The sequence below is a fragment of the Acanthisitta chloris genome, unplaced genomic scaffold, assembly GCF_000695815.1.
Source record: "Acanthisitta chloris isolate BGI_N310 unplaced genomic scaffold, ASM69581v1 scaffold20707, whole genome shotgun sequence".
Taxonomy (NCBI): Eukaryota; Metazoa; Chordata; class Aves; order Passeriformes; family Acanthisittidae; genus Acanthisitta; species Acanthisitta chloris.
In genome coordinates, this window is record NW_008682300.1 from 7,422 (window position 1) to 30,333 (window position 22,912).

Here is a 22,912-nt window from a genome sequence, read left to right on the forward strand (position 1 = left end):
CTGTCAGCACTGCAGGATCTGCCACCAAGCAAAGGCAGAGCTATTGCTCATAAAATAGAAGCTGGACTTGGGTTGTTAAACCCTCCTGGGCAAGAACCACTGCCTCGGCCTATCGCTCAGCGTGCTACGGGGTGGAACCTTGCTTGTCTTGCCCTCAGCTCTCCGCCTCACTGGCAGGTCTTCTGCCCTGTTGAGCCAAGGACTTGCAGAAGCTTCTCACTTTGTGCTCCTGCCTGTTTGCTAACATGTTGGCCAGCTGGTTGTCACACGTGGAAGAGGCAAGGTGCTGGGTTCAGTGACAGGCAGCAAGCATTGTGCTGAAAGCTGTGTTCCTCAAGGGCATCAGTCTGGCAGAGGTTACACTGAAGACAGGAGGGCAGTTGGGAAGAAGACTCCTAAGGAAAGCCCTGACTCATCCCTCTTTGGGCATGGTCCACTGACACTCCCAACCCTTCCCCCTTCAAGCACCCCATTGCTCTTCATTTATCCAAACTGCCATGCTCATACCAGATCATACTCCTTGCTGTTACATCTAGTGATTTATTTTTTTCTCTTCAGCACAGTGAAGCATTTCGCCCTGTGCCAAGGGTGATAAACTTGTTTAGGTGAGTTTGGGCAGCATCAGGGCTGCAACTGAGAGCTGCCTGTGAGGCTAAACTGGAGGAGCTCTGCTGCATCTTGTTGACCCTGGGAGAGATGGGATGTTTAAGTGTTTACTTATGCCCTGCTGATCAAAGCATGTTGCAGGTAATGGGAAAGAGAATGAGCAGAGTCTTAGACTTCATTTACCTGGTGCCTGTAGCTTCCCAGGGGAAGTTTCTTGTTCATGCTAAGGTATGCACGAGTTCAAATAGAATATTACATGCATGCTTGCGTAGGCTGCTGGACACGAGGGCACCGAGGACTTTGCATTCCTCAGCTGGAGCTGTTGTTTTGTGACCGTGCCATAAAAAGAGGTTAAGGGAATTGTATCAGTTGGTTTTGTGCTGTTAGTCACAGAGTTAAGTTGCCTCGTTCTAATTTCTCACTAGCACAGTGAAGTCATGAACTTGGGGTGAATTTGAGACACACAGACCTTACTTTACTCCTCTGATAGGGTGGGACCTGGGAGGGGAGAGAGAGGAGTAGTTTTACATGCCACAGGGTTGAGGAAAAGGAAGCCGTAGGCCAGTCAAGAGTCAGAGTCGATGTCTTCAAAGACTCCCAAAGGGCAATCTCAGGATTGTAATTGCTCAGTTAATATCTGAAGAGTCATGGAGCCATCAAGGAGTACTATTTTAGGAAATCTTGAAGGGTGGCGGTGGTAAGCAGATTCTGCCCCCTCATTCATAGGCATGAATGAAAATGGAGAGAGGAAGGGTTAAAATATCTGTAATTGTTCCTTCTGCATTGAAACTCATTTAATTATTAAAATGGGGAAAATATTGTAAGTAGTACATCATAGAAATGCTAGTGGTATTTTTAAGTTGGTACAAAATCGATGCTTTAAATTAATCTAGACTTGGAGGTTTACTGCCTGTGAAAGCACATGGGCATAATTTTTGCTCATTGACACATAAGGGGAAATATTGCTGAAACAGAGTATCTGTATTGTTGATGTGTCTATGCTGTGTCTTAATTTTTTTAAGATTGTACCTGTAGGGCTCTATGTTTTGAGTTTTTTATATTTTTATATTATGCTGTGTTAATTACAGTATTAGGAACTAGGGCTAAATCTTAACTACAATATCTATGAGCTGTAATTACTACAATAAACTTTGAAATAAGGTAGTGGTAATTGGTGAAGCTAGTTATAAAAAGCATTTCATAAGATTGATGTCTATCAGTTACACCATTTAAACCTCTGATTTATACAACGTTTCCCCGCTCATTTGGAAAGACAAGGTCAAAGAATATCTTCCCCTCCCCTTCCATTTGGAGTGTTTCCATGCCAGACTTTGCAGAGGGTTTGAGGAGGTTTCCAGGGCTTTCCCTAACATCTCCTTCATGTTGGTACTTGTTTTCAGAGTTGCTCACAGGTGCTGGCTCCTTTGAGTTCATCTGTCTGCCATGCAACTTCCCCTCAGACCCAGTCCTTGGCTGAGAAGGCTGTCTTTGGGTATGTCATGGGAATGGGAGTCAGTGGCAATAACGAGACAAGGAAACATCAAAACATAAAACTAATGGCACCTTTGGAAATGGTTATAAATCTGATTATAGAATATCCTGCTTCCCCTAGTGCCTGCTTCTCACCAGGAAAGGTAGCACGTGTGTTACTAGCTGAGGGCCAGAGCTGGGAAAGTAAAATTTCCCTGCTCTGCTGCTCCTGTTCTGTGTGGGCTGGTGAGTGTGCACCTGCTTCTGTGTTTGAAGCACTTGGCAGTCAGTCACATGCGGCAAGACACCTACGCTGGAGCGTCAGGGACCTGTGTGTAGGTCCTGGGTGTGGTTTCACCATAAGTTAGGTCTAAGTCCAGGTTTCTGCTTTCCTGCTTGCCACCCTGTTGCCCAGCCCCTTGTTCTTGTCCGCTCCTTGCAGTTGCTGCTATAGTGTATACATCTGCTCTGGCATCCTCACTCAGTACAGGAAGGACGTCAACCTGTTGGAACCAGTCCAGAGGGGATGATCAAGAGAGATGGAGCACCTTTCTTATGAGGAAAGGCTGAAAGAATTGGGATTTTTCAGCCTGGAGAAGATAAATCTTCAGGGTGACCTAATTGCAGCCTTCCAGTACCTGAAGGAGCCTACAGGAAAGATGTAGAGAGACTATTTACAAGGGCCTGGAGTGACAGGACAAGGGGAAATGGCTTCAAACTGAAACAGAGTAGGTTTAGATTGGATATTAGGAATAAAGTCTTCCCTGTGAGGGTGGTGAGGCACTGGCACAGGTTGCCCAGAGCAGCTGTAGACTCCCCATCCCTGGAACTGTTCCAGGACAGGTTGGATGGGTCTCTGAGCAATCTGGTGTAGTGGAAGGTGTCCCTGTCCATGGCAGGGGGTTGGAATTGGATGATCTTTAAGGTCCTTTCCCATCTAGGCCATTCAGTGGTTCTGTGTATGCCTTCTGCAGGGAGCTGTCATATTTACCTTTACTTCTTTTTAATCCTGTGTCACACCTTTATGGCTGCTCACATCACTCTGCTCCTGGGTTGTTTTTTTGTCTGGACAACTCCCTGTGATGGCTCACCTATGGTCATGTGCACACTAGCACGTGGGAGACGATGGCAGCAACCTGAATGCATGTTATGTTAGTCTGCTCTGGATTTCAGGGTGCCACGTTGAGTCTTGATCAAAATTTATTCAGACCTGATTCCAGGTGGTGTTGGATAGTTTGTACAGTCAGTGGTAAAAGAAATTGAAGAGCTCTAGTTTGGTGTTTGGTTATTTCTTTTTAGCAGTGGAGTATAAACAAATGAACTTTGCATAATATCTGCAAATACCTAAATGGAGCCTGACAAATTTGATTATTCATCTTTGCTAACCCAGTTATATCACAGTACATTTCACTGCCATTGTTTTAGTTTCTGGTAGCTCATGGAGCTTACTGCATCAGGCCTGAACACTCTGCACTGTCATCAGTCTCAGCTCCTGGAAACCAGAGATCAAGCAGAGAGGGAAGGGGGAGGTGCCCTTCCTCTCCTTAATCACAAATCAACGTTTAGGATTACAAAATTAAGATAAATCCAGACAATGAGATTAATTTTGAGATATTCTTTGTATTTCAGGCCTCTTCCATGCCTGTTAAAGGACATACATCTATTTTTCTTAACTATAAGCCAAAATTTTCACATAACCACATGATTCTAGGAAGTGGGACTACATGAAAACCAGAAAATATTGTGATGAACACAATAAACCTATGCCAGTTGGCCATGCAAGCTTTAGACCGTGAGTAACAACAAGTTTTCCATGTGTTTGCATTAGTACCTTCCTATTCAGCACCCACACAATTCCTGTGGCTTTGGGTGTGTGAAGCTATTTTTCCATGGGGAGAGGGAAGGGGTCCCTGCTGGTGCTTTCCCACATTTACATTTCGTGTAACATTTTATTTATATCTAATACTTTTTGCTTCCAATAGCAAACTTGTCTCATTGTAGCTTCTTCACTCTAAGGACTCCTGTTAAATTTCCAAGAATGATTCATTCCCTGATAAACTGAGTTAGGGGAGTGTTGTACCAATGTCCCGCATACATCCCTTTTGGATGGACTTTTTTGTTCTTCTTTTAGCTGCAGTTTTCAGTACAAATCTCCATTGCTGTTACAATATTGCCAAGTATTTTTGACTATGATTCAAATCTGATAACTTTTTAAAAATAAATCTCATTACTGGAGTCATAAGGTAATTAAAAACACTATGGGGAACTAAGTCTGAAAACATGCATTGTGAGGAGGACAAATGTGTGTGTGATTTTGTTGTTGTTGTGGCTATCTCATGGTAGGCTGATAGCAATCAAGTTTTTATTGTTCTCTGCAACTGATGGTACAGTATAGAAGCCAGACCCATGGCACAGGTTTCTGCTGTAAGTACAGCTGTTAGGGCTGATGGCATTGTGCTGTCACTGACAGTTTTGTGGATGTTTTAGGAATTGCTTTGGTTGCACACAGAAGCAACATTTTGCCAGTATATTTATGGCTGAGTTTATTTCTGTGTATAGCTTGTCAGTCATCCCACACTGCTAAAATGTTCCAGCTTTATCTGTCCTGTAGGGCTCTGACAGCTACCAGAAATCTTACAGTTTTCAAGGTGGAACTTGATCTGGCCGTGAAAGAGGCTATATTATGTGTTTGCCAAGAAAATCAGAGTAACTTTGGAGGCCCTCTCTGCAGGGGAGGACAGTTCGTCCCAGTTCAGTTTGCTGAATGTTGTTCATCCTTATCTGTCTGTAGCTTAACTGTGCTCGGGATGGGTACAGGTAAGGTGACAACTGTGCTCAGCATGGTTCCACTGTGGAGTCTGGGCAAGGCCAAGCTTTCAAGTGTGTTTCCAGGTCCTTTGATGTTTTAATGGCATTTGCATCTGTCAAAATGGTTTGGTGCAAACATTAGCATTCTTTAATTTGAGACTCAAAAACAGCAGCGTGGGATTCTGGCTCATGCTTCTGTAGTGTAGCAAGAGACTATGAAATTTCTGCTGTGAGCTGGAGAATCTCTCCCATGGAGGTCTTGAATCACTCTGCTGGAAGAGAAATGGGGAACTCCTTGAATTTATAACACACAGGCCATCTAGGAATGTATACAGCGTGCTGCTAGCAGCCACTACTGCATAAAAAGTCATAGTGTACATCTGGAAAGTCCTCGGCTCCTTTTGTGCCCCAGATGTTTCTGTTGGTTGTGTCTTCATCCCCAGAGTCTGTAGAGATCTGCATGGAGCAACTTGCAGTGACTCTGCATTGCTCTCCCTGTGGGAATTCTGTTGTCTGCCTAGTTAGTGGCAATAGCGTTTCTACTGAGCTCTAGCAGTGAGTATCATACACTGTTCTTATTTATTCTCCTACTAAAAGACTGCAAAATGTCAAGGCTTACCCATTACTGTTATAATATCAAACTTAAGCTCTGTGTGGCGCAAACTAGGTTTTTCTGATGTGCAAGTGACCCCATTTTATCTTAAGCATGAATCACTTTTATTGCATCTCTGGGAAGTGCAATGCGGAATCAAAGCCGTGTTCTTCACTCACTGTTTGCCAAATGTTCAGCAGCAATTTCAAAGGTGAAATTTTGTTCTACCCAAAGTGATGTTTCTTTGACATTTTTCTTTTTGTTAACCTTAAGAATTCTAATCTACTTAAGTGGAAATCAGTGTAGGAAATATATTCTTTTTTCCCCCCTCTATTAGTGAGTCATTAGGTAATTAATAGGTGTAGTATACCTTGAGTGTCCCTGCCATGAGTGAAAGCTGGTGAGATGCTATTAGGTGTGTTAAAACTTGGGCAAACCATCTGTACTGGTGTGACTGGGAGGTCTCATTTGCATTTCTCAAGCTTCTGTAGCAGCTCAGATGCATTTTCCAGGAGATCAGGTACTATTGACAGGTTTGTTTCATTCTCCCCTGCCTAGGACACTTGAGGCAGCTCCTGGTTCCCAGTACATTAACAGCACTGCAGTAGACTATGTTATTTTGGCACATGCCTTTTTACATTGCCTTTCTTATTCTATATGTTCTCTCCTTCAGCAAGCTCCTTCTGCTCTCCATGCCCTCAAAGCCAACTCCATATAACATTATTTCCCTCCTTCATTCTTATCTCTAGCACCCTGTGTAATCTCTTCCTGAGCTGAAGAGTTTTGACCACACTTCTTCACCTCTCTCAATGGGTTGTACAGTGATAGAGGAGTCCAGGTGGTGTGTGAAGATCGGTGACCATTTATTTTTTTGCAGAGGAACACATGCAGAGAGCATCTGTCCCATGGAGGAGGCATCCAGCTGAGAAAGCAGGCCTAAGCCTGGCAGGAATAGCTGCATCAAAATAAAAACTGAGGCTTCTGACAGTGCAGATCTTGTGTTGGAGCAGCTGCACTGACCCCTTTCCTGGGTGTGTCACCCAACTGAAATACTGCGTGGCTCCCCTGGGAGAGATGGTGTTCTCCTGCACGGTGAGCTCTGGATTTTGTAAGGAGAAAGGCTGGCTCTGAGATAGCCCCTACTGATAGAATCACAGAATATTAAGGGGTTGGAAGGGAGCTTAAAGATCATCTAGTCCTGCTATGGGCAGGGACACCTCCCAGCAGAGCAGGTTGCTCAAGGCCTTATCCAACCTGCCTTAAAGACTGTCAGGGATGGGGCAGCCACAGCTTCTCTGGGCAGCCTGTGCCAGTGTCTCACCACCCTCACAGTAAAGTAAATAATTCTAATATCTAACCTAAACTTCCCTTCTCTAAACTCCTTTTAAGGTGTACCTGAACTGTGTGATGGAGATGATTAAGCTGAGCTGAAATGGCAGGGAGAGGCTCGGGGCTGCCTCGTTACACTTTGGGTGGGTGTTTGAGCCAACACAGAGCTCTTTCCTTCCTGAGCTGCAGTACTTAAAGTTGGCTTAGGCATTTCTACACCAACCTGTGGCTGTGCCAGTGAGGATATGCCCAAACGATGGACTTCTTGGGAAAGCCTTTGTTTTTATAAGGAAATGGGTGTCCCTGCCCATATGCCGCTCAAAGGCTGTTGTGAGTGGCTTTCTCCTCTCACAGCCAGAAGCTCAGTGCTGCATTGGAGGAGAGCCGTGAAGAGGAGCCCTGGGTGCCCTGAGTGGCAGCTCAGAGGGCTGTGGAGCATCCCTGGCTGCCGGAGCAGCTCCAGCACAGCGGCTGTGCCCAGCCTGGTGTCGCAGGGCAGGGCTTTCTCTGCTGGCAGCGTGTTTGCAGCAGCCTGGGCGCGTGAGCTGTGCCCATGGCAGGGGAGCAGGGTGGGGAGCAGGGTCTGAGGGCAGCCAGGTGACACCTGGCACTGTGCAGGAGGGTGAAGATGGCAGGCTGAAAGCTCAGTCTCTCCCTGGCTTTGAAGGAGGATCTCGGGGCTCCACTTCTGTGTGGCCTTGTTTCCTGGCTAGCTGAAGGGCTTGTCTGTGCTTGATAGCACTTGTTATTGCTCCTTTCTTGTTTGTTGGAGAAGGGGGGAGGGAAGGTGAGGTACTTTCTATTTAAAACCTGAAGTGTTTGTCATCTCCGTCCAGGTGAATTAACCCACACTGGAAGGAAGTATGACATTCACATTGCCTTTTGTAATCTGGGAAAGCCGTGGATGGATGTGTGCATCATCGCAGGAATTGCTTTGTTCACTCGTGCTTTCAGCACCGTCCTGGTTTGCTTATCTGGCCACCTTCTGCGCCCTTCCCCTCTCAAATTTTGTGGTTCTGACTGCAGTAGCACCAAGCATTGCCCCTTTGTTTTCATGCTGGCGTATGGCCAGCTGCTCCCTCTCACCGTTCCAGCTTGCAGAGAGTTTGTGCACCCAGAGTCACCTCCAAGTTAGGTGCATGTCAGCTGAACTCCTGGGTTTCCAGGCCCTCTTGGGAAGAGAGTGTAACTAGCTTTATCTCAGCAGGGGACAGCGAATCACCTCATTTGACAGAGCATACAAGGGAGTGATGGCAAGCTCAATATCTGATCCAGAGAGAGTTGTGAAAGATCAATAAGCCCCAACAGTGGTAACAATGAAGTATCTGTGAGAGTTTGCATAGCCCGCCTGAAGCTGGCAGTCGCTAGACAGGCTCCTGTATGCTTGTCTGTCATGTTATTGGCCCTGCTGCAAAGACTGATTGAGAGTTTGTTTTGGCTAGCGAGTTCTTGGGGATCTCCTGGGCCCTCCTCTGGTGAAGGACCAAGCTGACCTGCAGTGGCACATGGCAGTGCTCCACAGGCACTCTCTTCTGGTAATTACTGGGCTCGTGTATGTAGCTGCTCTGCATGTGAAGAATACAGGTGCTATCAGTCTTGTTTTATTATTTCCTCTTCCACCTCCATGAAATCCTTATTGCAGACATCCGTGTCTTTCACTACGGTGCAACCAGCCTTTGAGCAGGAGCTTAAGTGTTTCCCTGACTAGATGCATAAGCCCTCCCCCACTGCCTGTGCAGAAAGCTTGCCTGGTCCTTCTCTTGCCTCACTTCTCAAAGCTTCTCTCTTGCTCTCCCTGAGGTGTGCAAAACACCTGGCAGTAATATGATGAGACAAATCTCACTTGGCAGCTTGCAGTGTTGATGTGCTGTGCACCTCCCTCTACCCTGTCTCCCAGTATCATCATGGAACTGCTCCAAATGCAGCTTTAAACTTGTCCTTTCACCTGTCCAAATCCCTTGCAACAGAGCCATGGAAGTGGAAACTGGGTCTTTGAGCTTAAGAAGAGGAAATTCAGTGTTGTGTACATCTGTAAGGGCACAGTAAACAAGAGTTCTTTTTCCCCTCACATAGTGTGGGCTCGAGTTTGAGGATCTTTCTATTTAGACCTTTATGAGCCATCCTGTTTTTAATAGTAGTGAACCTTCCTTAGCTATCAGTACGTGTCCAAGGCCACCTGTCTCCCTGAACAGTCTCTCTGCTCCTGGGAGCCTGTTTTTGAAAACTGTCTGTATTAGGTGTGAGAAGTAGTACTTTTCTAGTCCTGTAGAAGGGAAGTCTCAGGTTAGGTAGCCAGGGAAGCTGAGAGCATCATGGCACGAGTGATCCGATGTGATCGCGGAACCTTAGTTAGAGGGGGAGATTTACATGTACCTCTTGGGGACAGGTAAAGTTAATACTGCCTCAGACAAGGTGGCTGCTTACCAGTTAATGACCCTGCTGCTTTCTGTGCCCTGTCAAGCCCTGTTGTGTCTGTGCTGGAGCTTCTTCCTGACTGCCCTGTAACTTACCATGGGCAGCAGTTTAGCAGCACCCAAGGAGTTTAGTATCAGCTGAGAGCAGTAAGATGTGGTGGAAGCCCTGTGAGAACTTCCTGAATGAACATATGTATTTGAAACATAGTGTTTGTTGAAATTACAATTATTTACAACTACTCATTGCTTGGGAGGGGAAAATCCAAATTGCTGGAAAATCCCAATTTTGGCCTGGTTTTGTAAGCCCTTCACCAGGATCTTTTCAATCTAAACAAAAATTAAAAGATTTCATGAGGAAAAAATACACAGGAACAAAGTTAACTGATGAGGTAACTCAGTTAGTTAACTCTATTTTTCCCTCATATTTTTTTTAAGAGTTGGAGTTGTTCAACCGGGAGAAGAGTAGGCTCCAGGGAGACCTCATTGCAGCCTTCCAGTACCTGAAGGAGCCTACAGCAAAGATGGAGAGAGACTATTCACAAGGGCCTGGAGTGACAGGACAAGAGTGAATTGCTTCAAACTGACAGGGAGTAGGTTTGGATTAGTGAGGGTGCTGAGGCACTGGCACAGGTTGCCCAGAGAAGCTGTGGCTGCCCCATCCCTGGCAGTGTTTCAGGCCAGGTTGGATGGAGCTCTGAGCAACCTGGTCTAGTGGAAGATGTCCCTGCCCATGGCAGGGGGTTGTACCAAGATGACCTTTGAGGTCCCTTCCAAACCATTCAGTGATTCTATAATGACAATCCCTGTGACTAAAGTGTATCTTGTGATTCAGAACTAACTCCAGAGCAGGTGTTTTGTTTCACTTGATGTAAAGGGAAACAGAAGCTAAACCAGCTTCCAGGCCAGGCGTGCCCTGGCCATGGAGCTAACTGGGACAATTAGTTCAGACGTAATTATGCCCTTACTGCTTTTACTTTCTGTGTGGGATCAGAAGGTGTTACTTGTGACTGTAGAGCCACTCTAGCACAAGAACATCACTGCTGATCTCAAAGATTCCTCCTCCCATTCAGAGAGTTTCCCTTCTCTGTGAGTCTCCCAAGCAGAAATTGTCACACATACACACTCCCAACAGTGTTGAAACTCTGGAGGAAATGCTAGTCTTAATATTGTAGGGAGATTAGCAATGCTGGAGAGCGTGAAAGTATATAGATTTGGTTGCCTTGAACAAGAAAAAAAACTTCTTTTGCATGAGCTTTGTGAACAGTTAAGGGCCAGGCCTGGAGCTTTTTTTGGCCCTTAAACAGCTGTCAGGCAAAATTTTACCTGAAGAAATGTAGAATGGTTTCTCTGACTAAAAGGTGCAGGACTGTGCATTTGTGTCTGGAAACTTCAACATCTGTAAGCAGGATGAAGGAGGAGAACACTTGAGCTTTATTCAGGGGGAAGTCTGACTGTGGCTGTACATTGCAGCAGATCCTTCCGGGCTAAATTACAAACTTTGGTATGACTGCAGGGGGACCCAGTGTATGGGAAGCAGCCTGAAGCAGCAATTTATAAGCCATTTCTGATAGCCAGGGAATAGAGAAGACAGGCTGGAACACTAGAGAATGTCTCCCAAAGGTAGAAGAAAAGGGAGGGGAGCCATGAAAGTATGAAGGTTTGTAGGTTGGGACTGTGTGTCATGGAACAGGTAGAAGCCAGAAAGATAAACGTGGTGAATCAGATTCTACCATCCTTTTCACAGACATATCCCAAATGTACATTCCCTAGTGCTTTGTCATGTCTGAACTTCAAATACAATACTGGATGGGAAATTCCACTATATCCTTTGGGAAACAGTCCAACAATCCTGAGATGGCCTCCCCCCTTGCTAAAAGAGTAGACTAAATTATAATAGTTTCTCTTTGTAGTCTGTAGATATGTCCACACACACCAGAGCTATTCCTCTCAGCCCATGTGGTTTACAGCCTTCAAATATCTCCTGTCTTGTGTCATATCCTAGTTATCTGTTAATCAAATTCTTACATTCCTGTGTCTTATTAGTCAATTTCTGTGATCATTTGCAATAAAGTCCTGTGTTGCACAGACATACACACAGATCTCTAGAGACAGCCATGAGCTCCAAAGAACAGGCTTTTCCCTGTTTAAATCAAAAAAATCATTAAGCCTCAGCTAGAAGAGGCTGTGAGCATTCATCCCCCATGCCCCACAGAAATTAATGGGAAATTTTTGATAACTTTCTTGTTCCCTGAATGCCTTCTGGTATCCCCTTTTGGGTCTGAGATAACTAGCCACGGCCAACAGTTTTCTTTAGTTGTACTGCAGAGAGATCAACATCTCTGCTCTTTGACCAAAGTCCCTTTCTGGATTTTCATGTAAAACTGAAAGGACACCAGTGATTTTATTTTGGTGTTGCTGTTACCCTGCACGTGTTTGCCTACTCTCAGTCTTTGTGTTTGTTTCCCAATTCTTACCACCCACTAGGTATCTGGTTTTGTTTTGGGTTTTTTTTCTCAGCTGCATTAGAATCAGTGAATTAAATTCGTCATATCATTCTGTAGTAGTAACAGAAAAATGCATTTTTATTTAGCAGGATGTGTCACTGATGGAGTCTGAGGAAACCAGTGAGGGTGATACTGCTCCCCCAGGAGTCAGCAGCACCACTGGGGAAGTTTGGGATTCTACAGCAGTCAAAAGAGAACATCATGCTGCTCGCACATCAGCCAAAATGAGCACCAGCCTGCCTAACTCTTCAAGGGGAGTCGAGCTCAGCACTCCTGAGGACTGCCTTTCTGCTCCAGGGAAAGCAGCAGAGATGCTGGGCAGACCCTCCAACCCTATGCAAAAAGTGCCAGCAGGACTGGAGCCAGAGCAAGGCAATGCAGAGCCTCAGAAGAGACTCTCAGAGTTGGAAGGAGAAATGCTTTCAGAGAAGGATGAACTGGATTATTCTCTGAAACTTAAGCAATTAGAGCTGGTTGACCTGGAAAGCAACCAGGACTCTTCCTCTCACAGCGTGGTCCAGGATGAGCCAGCCCCTGGCAATCCCATCCTGCAGGCTGTGAGCCTCAGCACTGAGTTTCCTCAGTGCCAAGCAGAACTGGCTTTTCATGGCTCAGACCCTCAGGCCCAGCAACCAAAATCATCTTCGGCAGATGCCATTTCCTCTCAGAGAGAGACACCTAAGTGCTTTTTGGTGTGTAAAACTGTTTCAGAGGGGCATTATAAGGCTGAACCCTTTCTGGAGAACATCTCCGGGGATTCTTTGCAGGAGGTTGATGCTGGTGCAGAGCAGAAGCAGAAGCTGGCACCAGCACCTGGTGAGCAGCCTACCTCAGAGGAAGCAGTAGAAGACACAGCTAAAACTTACAATTCTGAAAGTGCTAAGGAAAGCATTAGAGCACCCCAGGGTTTGGAAGAGAATATAGAGTCTTTCTCTTCCCAGCAATTGTCTTCCACCTTAACACATGACAGCCAAATAAGTTCACTGCAAGAAGCAGGAGATGTCTCAGCTGGTGAAATAAGGAACACCAGCATGGTCAAAGACAAGGGAATAGTAACGATTCATAAAGAAAATTCATCCACTTCCAAATGCCTTCGTCTAGAAGATGATCACAGAAGAACAGAGGGCAAACCTGCGCCTTCAGCAGAGAGTGCCTTCCAACTAAAGAGTACTGCTAAAAAGATTGAGGAAGCGAATGCTTCACAGCATAAGGAGCCAGCACAGGAAGAGACAGAGTCTGAACTTCGGCAGAAAGAGGAGAAAGAGTGCAAAGAGCAGAATCTGCCGGAAGAAGGAAAATCTTTGGAGCCCAGAGATCAGAAAAACAAGGAACAAAATAAGCAGAAACAACAACTGCAGAGAGAAGAGCTTAAACTTGAGGAAGAGCTCAAACCAGAGGCTCTGTTATCAGCTTTTGAGTCAGAGATGTCTTCTGTTCCCAGGCACAAGGTGGATGCGTGTAGTTTGGAGAATGTTTTCTTGCCTGAGCGAATGGGGTCAGCATTTCCTCCTGGGGAACCTGTCTCTGTGGATCAGCATCCTGGTGAGGACGTGCTGCTGAAAGCTCATGTCACAGGAGCAGGTTCTGGATGTCAGCCATCTGTTGTCAGCCCTCTGTCCTCAAATACTCTGAACACAGCGGGTGAAACTTCAGTGGCACCTCCACACACATGGCATATCTCTGACCAGGCAGAAGACCTAGAGGACTCTGGCCGCTTTTCCATCGGTGGTCAGGATATTGGAGAAGCTCACTGGGATGACAAGACAAGATTAGGCAGGGAGAATGAGCACAGTGACAGGTATGGAAAAGCTGTCCAGAAGTTTGAAAGAGAGGCACCACTCCATGAAGGAGTGGCAGTACCTTCTAGTGCAGAGAACCCAGAGGCTTCTGCTCCAGCATATCCTTCCTCTGGTACCAATAACTTGGAGGCACCTGATCCCATAGATCCTCATCACGTTACAGGAAAAGCTGAGTTTCAGGACTTCATTCCAGCTTCTCCCTCAGACCTCACCTCAATGGCTTCAGTGTCTGGCTCACAGAAGGAGGGTGCCAGTGGAACAGCTGCTGTGACCCCCAAGGGCTGTCCTGGTGCCAGCCTGAATGACCTGCCAGCTTCTGCAGAGAAGCCACTGCAAGCTGTTTCTGCAGAGGTGTGGGACACAACACCAGGGCAAACTGCTGGTGTAAGTACAGATCCAGGGGCAACCAAGACTTTCCATGAACTCCTTACTTCTGAGGAAGGCTTTCATGAAGATCTTCGTGGCCCATCTTCTTTCTCTGTAATATACAAGAGCTCTCCTCCTCTGGAGTGGAACCTTTTTGAGGATAGGAGGTCTGTGGTTAGGACTGCAGGGCCTTTGGAGCCATCCCAAACACCAGGAAGGACTTCCACTCCCCTGAACCAGTCAGAGACAATTCAGCAACCCCCCCCTGAAAAAAGTGCTATTATCCAAGGAAAAGAAACAGGAGCAAATGTGGATCATAAATCACAACAAATGCCTTTATTTGATCAGTCTGACTGCAGTTTAAACCAAGAGGAGCCTGGATCCAGAATCTCCAGTGTCCTAAGCATCCTAACTTGGCCCTCTGAAGAAGATATGGTCCTTGCTGTGAACCAGCAAGAACAGCCACTGTCCCCTGTGTCCCACTCAAGCCTACCTCTGGTGTCTGAGCCTGATGCCAAACAGTTTCCTCATCCTCGTTCCCATGTCCAAAGCCCCAGCCAAGCTCAGGCCCCTGCACTTAATGCAAATCACATTGCTCCACTTCCAGCCCCTCAAAGTTACCAGCCACTGGCTCCTGGACAGTACTCTAGGCCACACCCCAACTGTGGTATGGAGGATAATAAGTTAGGAGCTATTCACCCTGCTGTAAGCCATCCTCTCCGGTCTGCCGCCTCTGTGCCCAAGTCTGACTCTGTGGCCTCTGCCTCTGATGGACAAAATCTAGCAGAGAAAGATGACCTTGTTCCAGTGACTGGAGAGTGGGATTTTGGTGACTCAGGTACCCATGATACAGAGACTTCTGATGACTCAGGGGTCAGTTTTTTGGCAAAAAGCTTTTCTGCTGTTGGAAACGAAATGTTGGTTGTCTGCTCTGATACCAGCCCTGAAACAGCAGGCCACCACGTGGATATGCAGAGTGAAAAATCCTCACCTGACCACCCTTCTTGGCCCTCGTTGGAAGGCTTGATAACATCCACAGAGTCCAAGAGCACAGACTCTGGACATCTACTTCCAATGCTTGCATTCACCAATCCAATCCACTTCTTCCAGCTCAGCCCTCCATCGCCGCCAACCACCAGAACAACCTGCCAGGAGGAGGAAATGCAATGGGAGCAACAGGCAGGCATCTTTGGTGTGGACACAAAGAACATCCAAACTCCACTGGCAATCACAGAGAAAACAGAAGTTGAGAGGAGGGTCAAGCAAAGGCTGGAAGGAGGAGAACATCAGCCAAAGGAAGAAATGGCCAAACATGCACCTTTGGAAAAGTCATCAAGTTGGCCAGACAAGAAAAAGCTTGGGGCAGCTGCACAAGAGCCAGCAGCCAATCAAGAAAACCTAATTAAACGCCGAGTGAAAAGCAAGGACTGGCACCGTCAGGGCCTGAAGAGGATGTCAGTGCCACCAGACATCTTGCAAGGTGAGTCTTCTCTTCCCCTTCCCTTCCCCCTATTCCCCTCCTTTGGTAACTTACTGCCATTACCAAAAATGTAGGATTAAATTAAATAGGCAATGTGATAGAGAGGCATGAGAGCTGAGATCTTAGCATTGCTCTTGTGGCTGTCTGGTGATAATCCTCACTCCAGCCCTATAGCCCCATCATGTCCTGCCCCAAGCTCCCCACTCCCAGCTCTCCCCTGCCTCCTCTCTGCTGCCCTGTAGCCAGTGTATCCTCCTTGTCCTCTTGAGTAGGGCTGCACTCTGGGGCTCAGTCCCTCTTCCCCACTAACACCTGCAATGAAGAACACGTTTCATGGATTCCTTACCCTTTGACTTCCCATCTGTTTTTCTTTTTGTCCCTTCTCCATGTTCAATGATCTGTCATCCTTACTCAGTAACATGGGCTGTTTTGGCCTACCTGCAGGAATGAGGTTCTTGGTAGGGCTCCGTTCAGAGCTTCTGCCACCCATGGCGTCACGTTTTGCTGCCCTTGTAGCAGCCTGTTTACAAGCAGTAAGGAAAACTCGTATACACCCTCAATACCCTCTGTCTTTTATCACTTGTTTATTTGCTGCTTCCCTTTATTTTGCAACTGATACCTTTAGGTTCCAATATGATCTTCTGAGAGAGATGATTTTCCTGTAGGATTTGAGATTACAGATAAGAATGCAACTTTGTGAAATCCAAGGTCCCGACTTGCATAGAAGTCAAATCACTAATGTCACGAGTGGAAAACATGCATCTTCTGTAATGCTGCTCATTCAAATAGTACTTGCTGTCAGGATGCATGTCTGTTCTTTATTATATCTTGCATGAGCTTCAAATATAGTTGCTTCTTTTCAGCTCTTAGTTTATTTTTCAAGCTTTGCAATATGCTGGATTTTTGGCACAGAGGAAAAGGAGGGGAGTGTGGAGGGATGTAAAAAAGGTTTGGCAGAATTTGATTCAAGATTTGTTTGTGTGTTTGACCTGTAAATTCTTGGTTCCAAATTTTAAAACATCCAAGGCAACAGTATTGTCTTGCTCCTGACCCATACTTGTGGCTCAGTCTTTGGGCTTTCTTCCTCCTTCTGCTTCCAATGAATTTATATTTAGAATTTCTTAACCCCCTATTTGATTAAATCCCTCACAAACCAAAACAAAAAGCATATTTTCTCCATGTTACATAAACAAGAGATTACTTGAACAGCAGTTTGTGACCATACATAAGTGTGAGGATTGGATCACAAACATTCACTGTCAGGCCTCATCCCTTTTAAAACTTTTCACCGGATTGACTTTGTTAGATGTTCAGCATTTCTGCAGCAGAGTCACTGAGAATGTTTTGGGGCTCAACATCTACCAAAGAAAGTATTGAGATCTTCAGACATGATTAGTGACTTTGAGTCCATTGATCTCCTGATGCCTGGCCCAAGTAGTTGAAAGGGTAAAGACAGCACCAAATGGAGTCCACAACCACTGTCATTCCTTGGGCAACTGGAGAGGGAAGCTCTTAGGGCTAGTCATCACCTAAGTGTCAGCCTTTTTCTCTGTATGAAAAGTAAGTGCGGCTAAGTAACAGTTGTAAAGTATAAGTAATGTCAAGGGTTATTGAAACTAGAATGTTTCTGACCCAGAAATAAATGTCACAAGGGCAGCTGTACTCCAACACAAGATCACCACTTGGGTGGGGTATAGGTAAGTGGTATCTGTGTATCATTTGCATTATAGATTTATGCTAAAAGTGAACTTATGTGTTTACTTTCTAATTGTCTTATATGCAGAAATTTCTCCAGTTCCTTCAGAGGAAGAAGCTCACAAGGCACACAGGGAACCACCAGTCAGCTCAGAAACAGTTATAAGGCGGTAAGTCTCTCAAAGGCCCCTTAGAATTTGCCTCCATCCCTGTGCAGCACAGACACCTGACACTCTCTGTTGTTTCTGAGTTACCAAAGGTGATGATAAGGAGTAGAAAACCATAATTAAATGCCTTAGGCCTCATTTCAGTCTATGTCCTCTTGAAGAGGACCCCACTGCAGCAGAAGTATTTCTGTGCCTTTAGGAAATTTATTCCTTTAAGCCAAACTTTGCCTTTTATTTAGTAAGGCATGTGGAGCTTGAGCTTGTTGGAAAGGGAAAGGTCTCTGTTGTGGCAGACCTGTTTCAAAGATCTGGATAAGCTATCTCTGATGCTGTGCTCTTCATTCACTCTTTGTTTTGAAATCCTTATTCCCTGACAGAGAGAAGAAACCTACAGACACGTCAGAGACCTTCAAACGCCGGCACTCCAAACTGATCAACTCTTGTAAGTAGCTTCTGCCTCAAGTGCTGTGGCAGACCCCTCTCCTCCACCATCTCTCACCCTTGCAGTGAGCACAGAGGAGAGGGATTCCTGCCACATGGTGGCAAGGATGGAGTGTTAGAGAGCAGGGAAAGCAGTTGGTGTCAGTGAACCGAGTCCTGCAGTACACTCAGGCAACTGGTGAGCTTTGCTTACAGCAGGTGCACGTGGTCTCATGTATTTGGCTGTCCTATGCTGAGACAGTTTTCTTCAGATTGAAGCAGAGGGTGAGTGGTTGCTACAGAAAGGATAAATCTATGTGTCTTTCTTCACAGCAAGACTGCTGTATCAGGAGTACAGTGATGTGGCTCTGAACAAGGCCATTCAAAGCCAGAAGAGAGTGGATTATCCAGAGGATTTAGAGTCAAGTTTCCCAAGCTCCCCGAGGCTACGGAGGAAAGTGCTGTCTCCCCAGGACTCCTATTTGCAACGCTTGTCAGTCTCATCTAATGCATCCCTCTGGCAGGACATCCCCATGATCCGGGGCAGCAGAATGCTGCTCAATATGTCCCGTGAGGAGCAGAGGCTACAAGAGGTAATGGACAGATGTAAAAAGGTACATGGGTGATCTGCAGTCAAGCAAGAGTCTTCAGAAAGGGAGGTTAAAGCAGAGGGCAAAAATTGTGATGTAGGGATGCAGGTTGATTGAATGCAGAGGTCACCTCTACTCCTGTAAGCAGTCTGGGGAGGTGGTGCCAGTGCATGTGAAGTAGTACATTGCTGAAGTGCTGAATTGTAAAGAAAATCAACACTGAAGGACAGACTCTGGACCGTACCAGTAACTTCATGAAAACAGACATGGGTAAATGGGAACAAGATAAAAGAGTTTTGAGCATGTTCAGTGCAAAAGAGTGTATAAAAGTAGACTTGCAGCATTCTTCCACACATAAGCTTGAGAGATGCTAACAAAACCACAGTAAATTGTATTTTCTGTGGTAGAGCACAAGTTTATGAAATTGACCTGTGTGAGCTGCAGAGTTGAGAAGGAACAGGAAGAATAATGGGTTCAGCAAAATGGTACAGTGAAACTAGGTAAGGAAAAGGAGAGGAGCTGGGAAGTGGATGGGAGGACCCAGAGAAAGAGGTGATAACAACAGCATGGGAAACATGATGAAGGAGAAAAACGTGAGTGGTGTAGATGCAGGACTTTATGGGAGCATGTAAAATGGGGAACCTTGTGAAAGTGGTGTTGAGGGGAATAAAAGGTAAAATGACAGTATGTAGCTATTTTTCTTTTAAGTCATACCACAGGTCTGTTTTTTAGAGAAAGATTATATATAATGGCATGCTCGCCCTTCACTCCTAAAGCCTCTTTTCTGTAATTACACACTACGTGCATCGTGTACTGGGAGGTTTTCTTGCTTGGCCCGTCTCCCCTCCGTAAGATTCCTCACAGACTTGTGTAGTCTACTGACGCTGTGCTCCCTTGTTTTATCTCTCAAGGCCAAGTTTGAGTTGATAATATCTGAGGCTTCCTACCTGCGCAGTTTAAATGTGGCAGTGGATCACTTCCAGCGATCAGGAGAGCTCCAGGCCATGCTCACCAACCAAGAGCGTCAGTGGCTTTTCTCTCGCCTTTCCGACGTACGCGATGTCAGTGCCAGGTGAGATGTGACCCTTTGCTTCCAGGACTAGCAGACACATGATACTGCCCAGAGTTTCCACTAGTAACATTTCTCACTCCTATTCTCTGTGTTCACTGACCTTCAAGGCAGATACACATACACACAACACTTTGTGACAACATACCAACACTGCCTTGAAAGGAACATTTGCCTCTTTAGGTGACAGGGCAATGTAAATCCTGGTATTAAGTCCCAGATATTATGGGTCAATTGTGCACAGACCTCACTGCAGGACATCAAAATGTTCAAAATGCTACTGTAGCCATGTGCTGTTTGTTTCAACTACAATTAAACTTGACTAACTAGACCTCAGCCCAAACCAAAGGCAGCTCCTGACAAATACAAGACAAAAGAGGCAGCTGCATGAGCCCTGACCAAAAAAAAAATGAAAAAGAAAAAAAGGGGGAAAAAAAAGTAAGTTACAGCCATCACTTGACAGAAACTAATGTGAATCAATTGAGCATAAGTCATGAAATGTGGACATGACCCCACATGCAAGGAATTCTATATGTTGTAGGATTCTGTTCTGCTTTTTCTCCAGCAAGGCTTGGCTGTGTATTTTACAAACTAGTAAGGTTTGACGCCCCCTTTTCTGTTTCTACCAGTGGGATTATCTGGTGAGGTCTTAGTTTTCAGTTGTTTCCTGACCATGCCTTTAGAAGAATGACCTCTCAAGAACAGAGGTCTTTTGCCTCTGCTTTTTCCTTGCTGATATCTAGCCCTAAATTGTCATTGCACAGACATTATGCTCTCTGGAAGTAAAGAGCTGTCTGGTGTTTAGGGTTTTAGAGGACTGAGGCTGTTTGTGCTTTACTAAATGACATTGATATTTCCCTCTTATTTTATGGCATCTCAACCATGTGCTGCAGTTTCCTCTTTGACTTGGAGGAGAAATTTGAGGAGGACATGTTTACCTTCCATGTGTGCGATGTGGCTCTGAAACATGCCCCTGACTTCCGCAGGGTGTATCTACCATATGTAACCAACCAGACATATCAGGAGCAAACCTTCCAGCGGTTACTGTAAGTTGTCTCATTTCTTGCACCCTTCTCCTCCCTTACTTCCTTGCTGCACCTTGCATATTCACTCTTTCAAACGATGGGGAATGCTGCAGGTACAGGCTGTTGACCAGTGCTCTCACTACACCCCTAGAAGAACAGGAAGGAACCTCCTTCAGCTCAAGGGTATTTGGGACAGCAGAACAGAGCTGCTGCAGGTTCTTCTCCATAGCATTGAAGAGGAAAAGAATAATTAATATCTGATCCTGTTGCAGGCTATTCTCTGTCTGCCCTCTGCTGAAGAGAGCAAAAATGACTGTCCTGGATAATGGTTTTCAGTCTGTGGTTTTCACACTACTAAGAACCAGAAAGTGATAATTTCAAGTGAATTCTGACCTCAGACATTCTGTGATGCTGTAATTAAAAACCATGGCTGCTGTCAGGAAGCTTAAGCTAGCTATTCAGGGATAGAAATGGATTGAAAATCCTGGGGCCAGAGAACACCATTGAGCTCTCTTGCTTTGAGTGATGGAGTGGGACATCTGTTGCCCTCCTCTTCTGTACCAAGCATTAAGCAAGGATGAGCCTCATCCTGGGCAAGGTTTCCTTGCCACTTCTGCACTGCTTCCCTTCATAACTACCAAATTCCAGTGAAGCTGTGGTGATTCCAGGAGAAGACAGTGTTTCCAACAGGCTATTCAGGCACTGTCTTTGGGTGCTGCTGGCTGGAAGAGATCTAATCTCACAATTAATTCCCTTCAGGGAAGGCTCAGTTTCACACAGAAGGGACCTCAGGATAGTGTCTATGGCAATGCCTACTGGGCCTATAACATTCTTTGCGAACTCATCAAGGATAAAATAGCCTTTTATCTGCTATTGCCCAACATGGACACCTGATTGGCAGTGGCTGTGTCAGGGAAGGTGAGAGATACGTCAAGGGAGGAAGGCAGCTTCCCTCAGGAATAGCAAGGGATGGGAAACAGCTGTTTCCAAACCCTCAACACAGTCCCTGGAGCTGAACCACTCAGTGTAAGGAAAGAATACAAACCACTCAAGTGTCTAAAAGGTGCAGTATTGATAGAGGGAATTGAAATGTTGATGTCACTTCTAGCTTTTATTCCAGAGGGCTGTGGCAGAAAGAGGAAAGAGATAATAACAGCTGTGCTGCCATTCTGTAGCTGTTAGAAACCCATACTTGCTCTTCATCAGCAGAGTGGTGCAGTTTCTTGACATCTCTTGCCCCAGGGACAAAGCCTGACTGTTGGGAATACTCCAGCATTCACTGAAATCTGATACTAGGAGAAATCATTTATTTACTCTGATGCCTGGATGTCTTTTTTTCTTTACCACTCCCACAGAAATGGAAACGCAGGGTTCCAGCAAGTCCTGGAGAGACTGGAAAGTGATCCAGTGTGCCAGCGCCTCTCACTTAAGTCCTTCCTTATCCTCCCCTTCCAGCGCATCACTCGACTCAAGCTCCTCCTACAGGTAACTATGTTGATTATCTGGTTTCCCTCAGGCTTCCCTCAAGCTGTGTCTAGGAGCAGCTGAGAGAGCTGAGGTTGTTTAGCCTAGAGTAAAGGAGGCTCAGGGGAGACCTTATCGCTCTCTACAACTACCTGAAAGGAGGTTGTAGCCAGATGGGGGTTGGCCTCTTCTCCCTGGAAATAAGCAACTGGACAAGAGGAAATGGCCTCAAGCTGCACCTGGGGAGGTTCAGGTTGGAAATCAGGAAAAGCTTCTTCACTGAAAGGATGGTCAGGCATTGGAAGGGGCTGTCCCAAGAGGTGGTGGAATCACCATCCCTGGAGGTGTTCAAGAAATGACTGGGCCGTGGCACTTAGTGCTCTAGTCCAGTTGAGAAGGTGGTGATTGGTCAAAAGTTGGACTCATTGGTCTTGGAGGTCTTTTCCAACCTAAATGATCTGTGCTTCTAAGCTGACCCTTCTTCAAGTCTGAAAGTCACATAAATACAAGCTGGCTCTAAGCATCAGTTGGAAAGACTGCACACAGCCCTTTGTGTTGCATCTGTGCCAAGTTTGGCAAGATGCTCTAAAGCTACTCTGCCAATATGCCTTTGCAAAACTAAACCCGAGTGTCATGGTACAAATACCTGCTGTGCACTAGGCCAGCACCATGAGTTGGATATGTGGATGTGTTGGATATGCCTGAGTGAGGCAATCACTTAGGAGTTTGTTGCAACACTGCTTTAATTGTACTCCAATAAATAATTTATGGAGTCTTCTCAGAACATGTTGATTTACATTTCATTGAACTTTTTTGGCTTTCTGCTAAGAAAACAAAGCAAGGGATCCTTGGCTACCTTCTGGAAGGCAGTCTGTCTCTACTCTTTGCCTGCAATGTTGACTCATAGGAGCTTTCCAGACAGGGAAACAGCAAGTCCCTGATAAATTAATTTTGAACTCTTTCTATGAAATTCTTCTTTTAGATTATTTGAGCCTCTTTTTAACAGGAGAAAAGGGCAATTCTGTGCATAAAACCATTTGTGCTTGGTTTAGTGGGTTTCTTCCTATGCCATGCAACTTCTGCATAATAGTTAATGCAATTTAGATTTTCAGGA

At 45.7% G+C, this 22,912-nt stretch overlaps 1 protein-coding gene across 1 annotated transcript in view; it reads left to right on the forward strand.

Moving 5' to 3' along the window:
- The first annotated feature begins 11,824 nt into the window (after positions 1-11,824).
- ARHGEF5 (Rho guanine nucleotide exchange factor (GEF) 5) overlaps positions 11,825-22,912 on the forward strand; it is a 16,380-nt gene continuing 5,292 nt past the window's right edge. Inside the window, 8 exon segments of the mRNA XM_009078488.1 lie at positions 11,825-12,987; positions 13,165-15,368; positions 17,152-17,233; positions 17,608-17,672; positions 17,984-18,243; positions 19,152-19,312; positions 20,203-20,355; positions 21,690-21,819. Coding sequence (XP_009076736.1) covers positions 11,825-12,987; positions 13,165-15,368; positions 17,152-17,233; positions 17,608-17,672; positions 17,984-18,243; positions 19,152-19,312; positions 20,203-20,355; positions 21,690-21,819 — 4,218 coding nt within the window.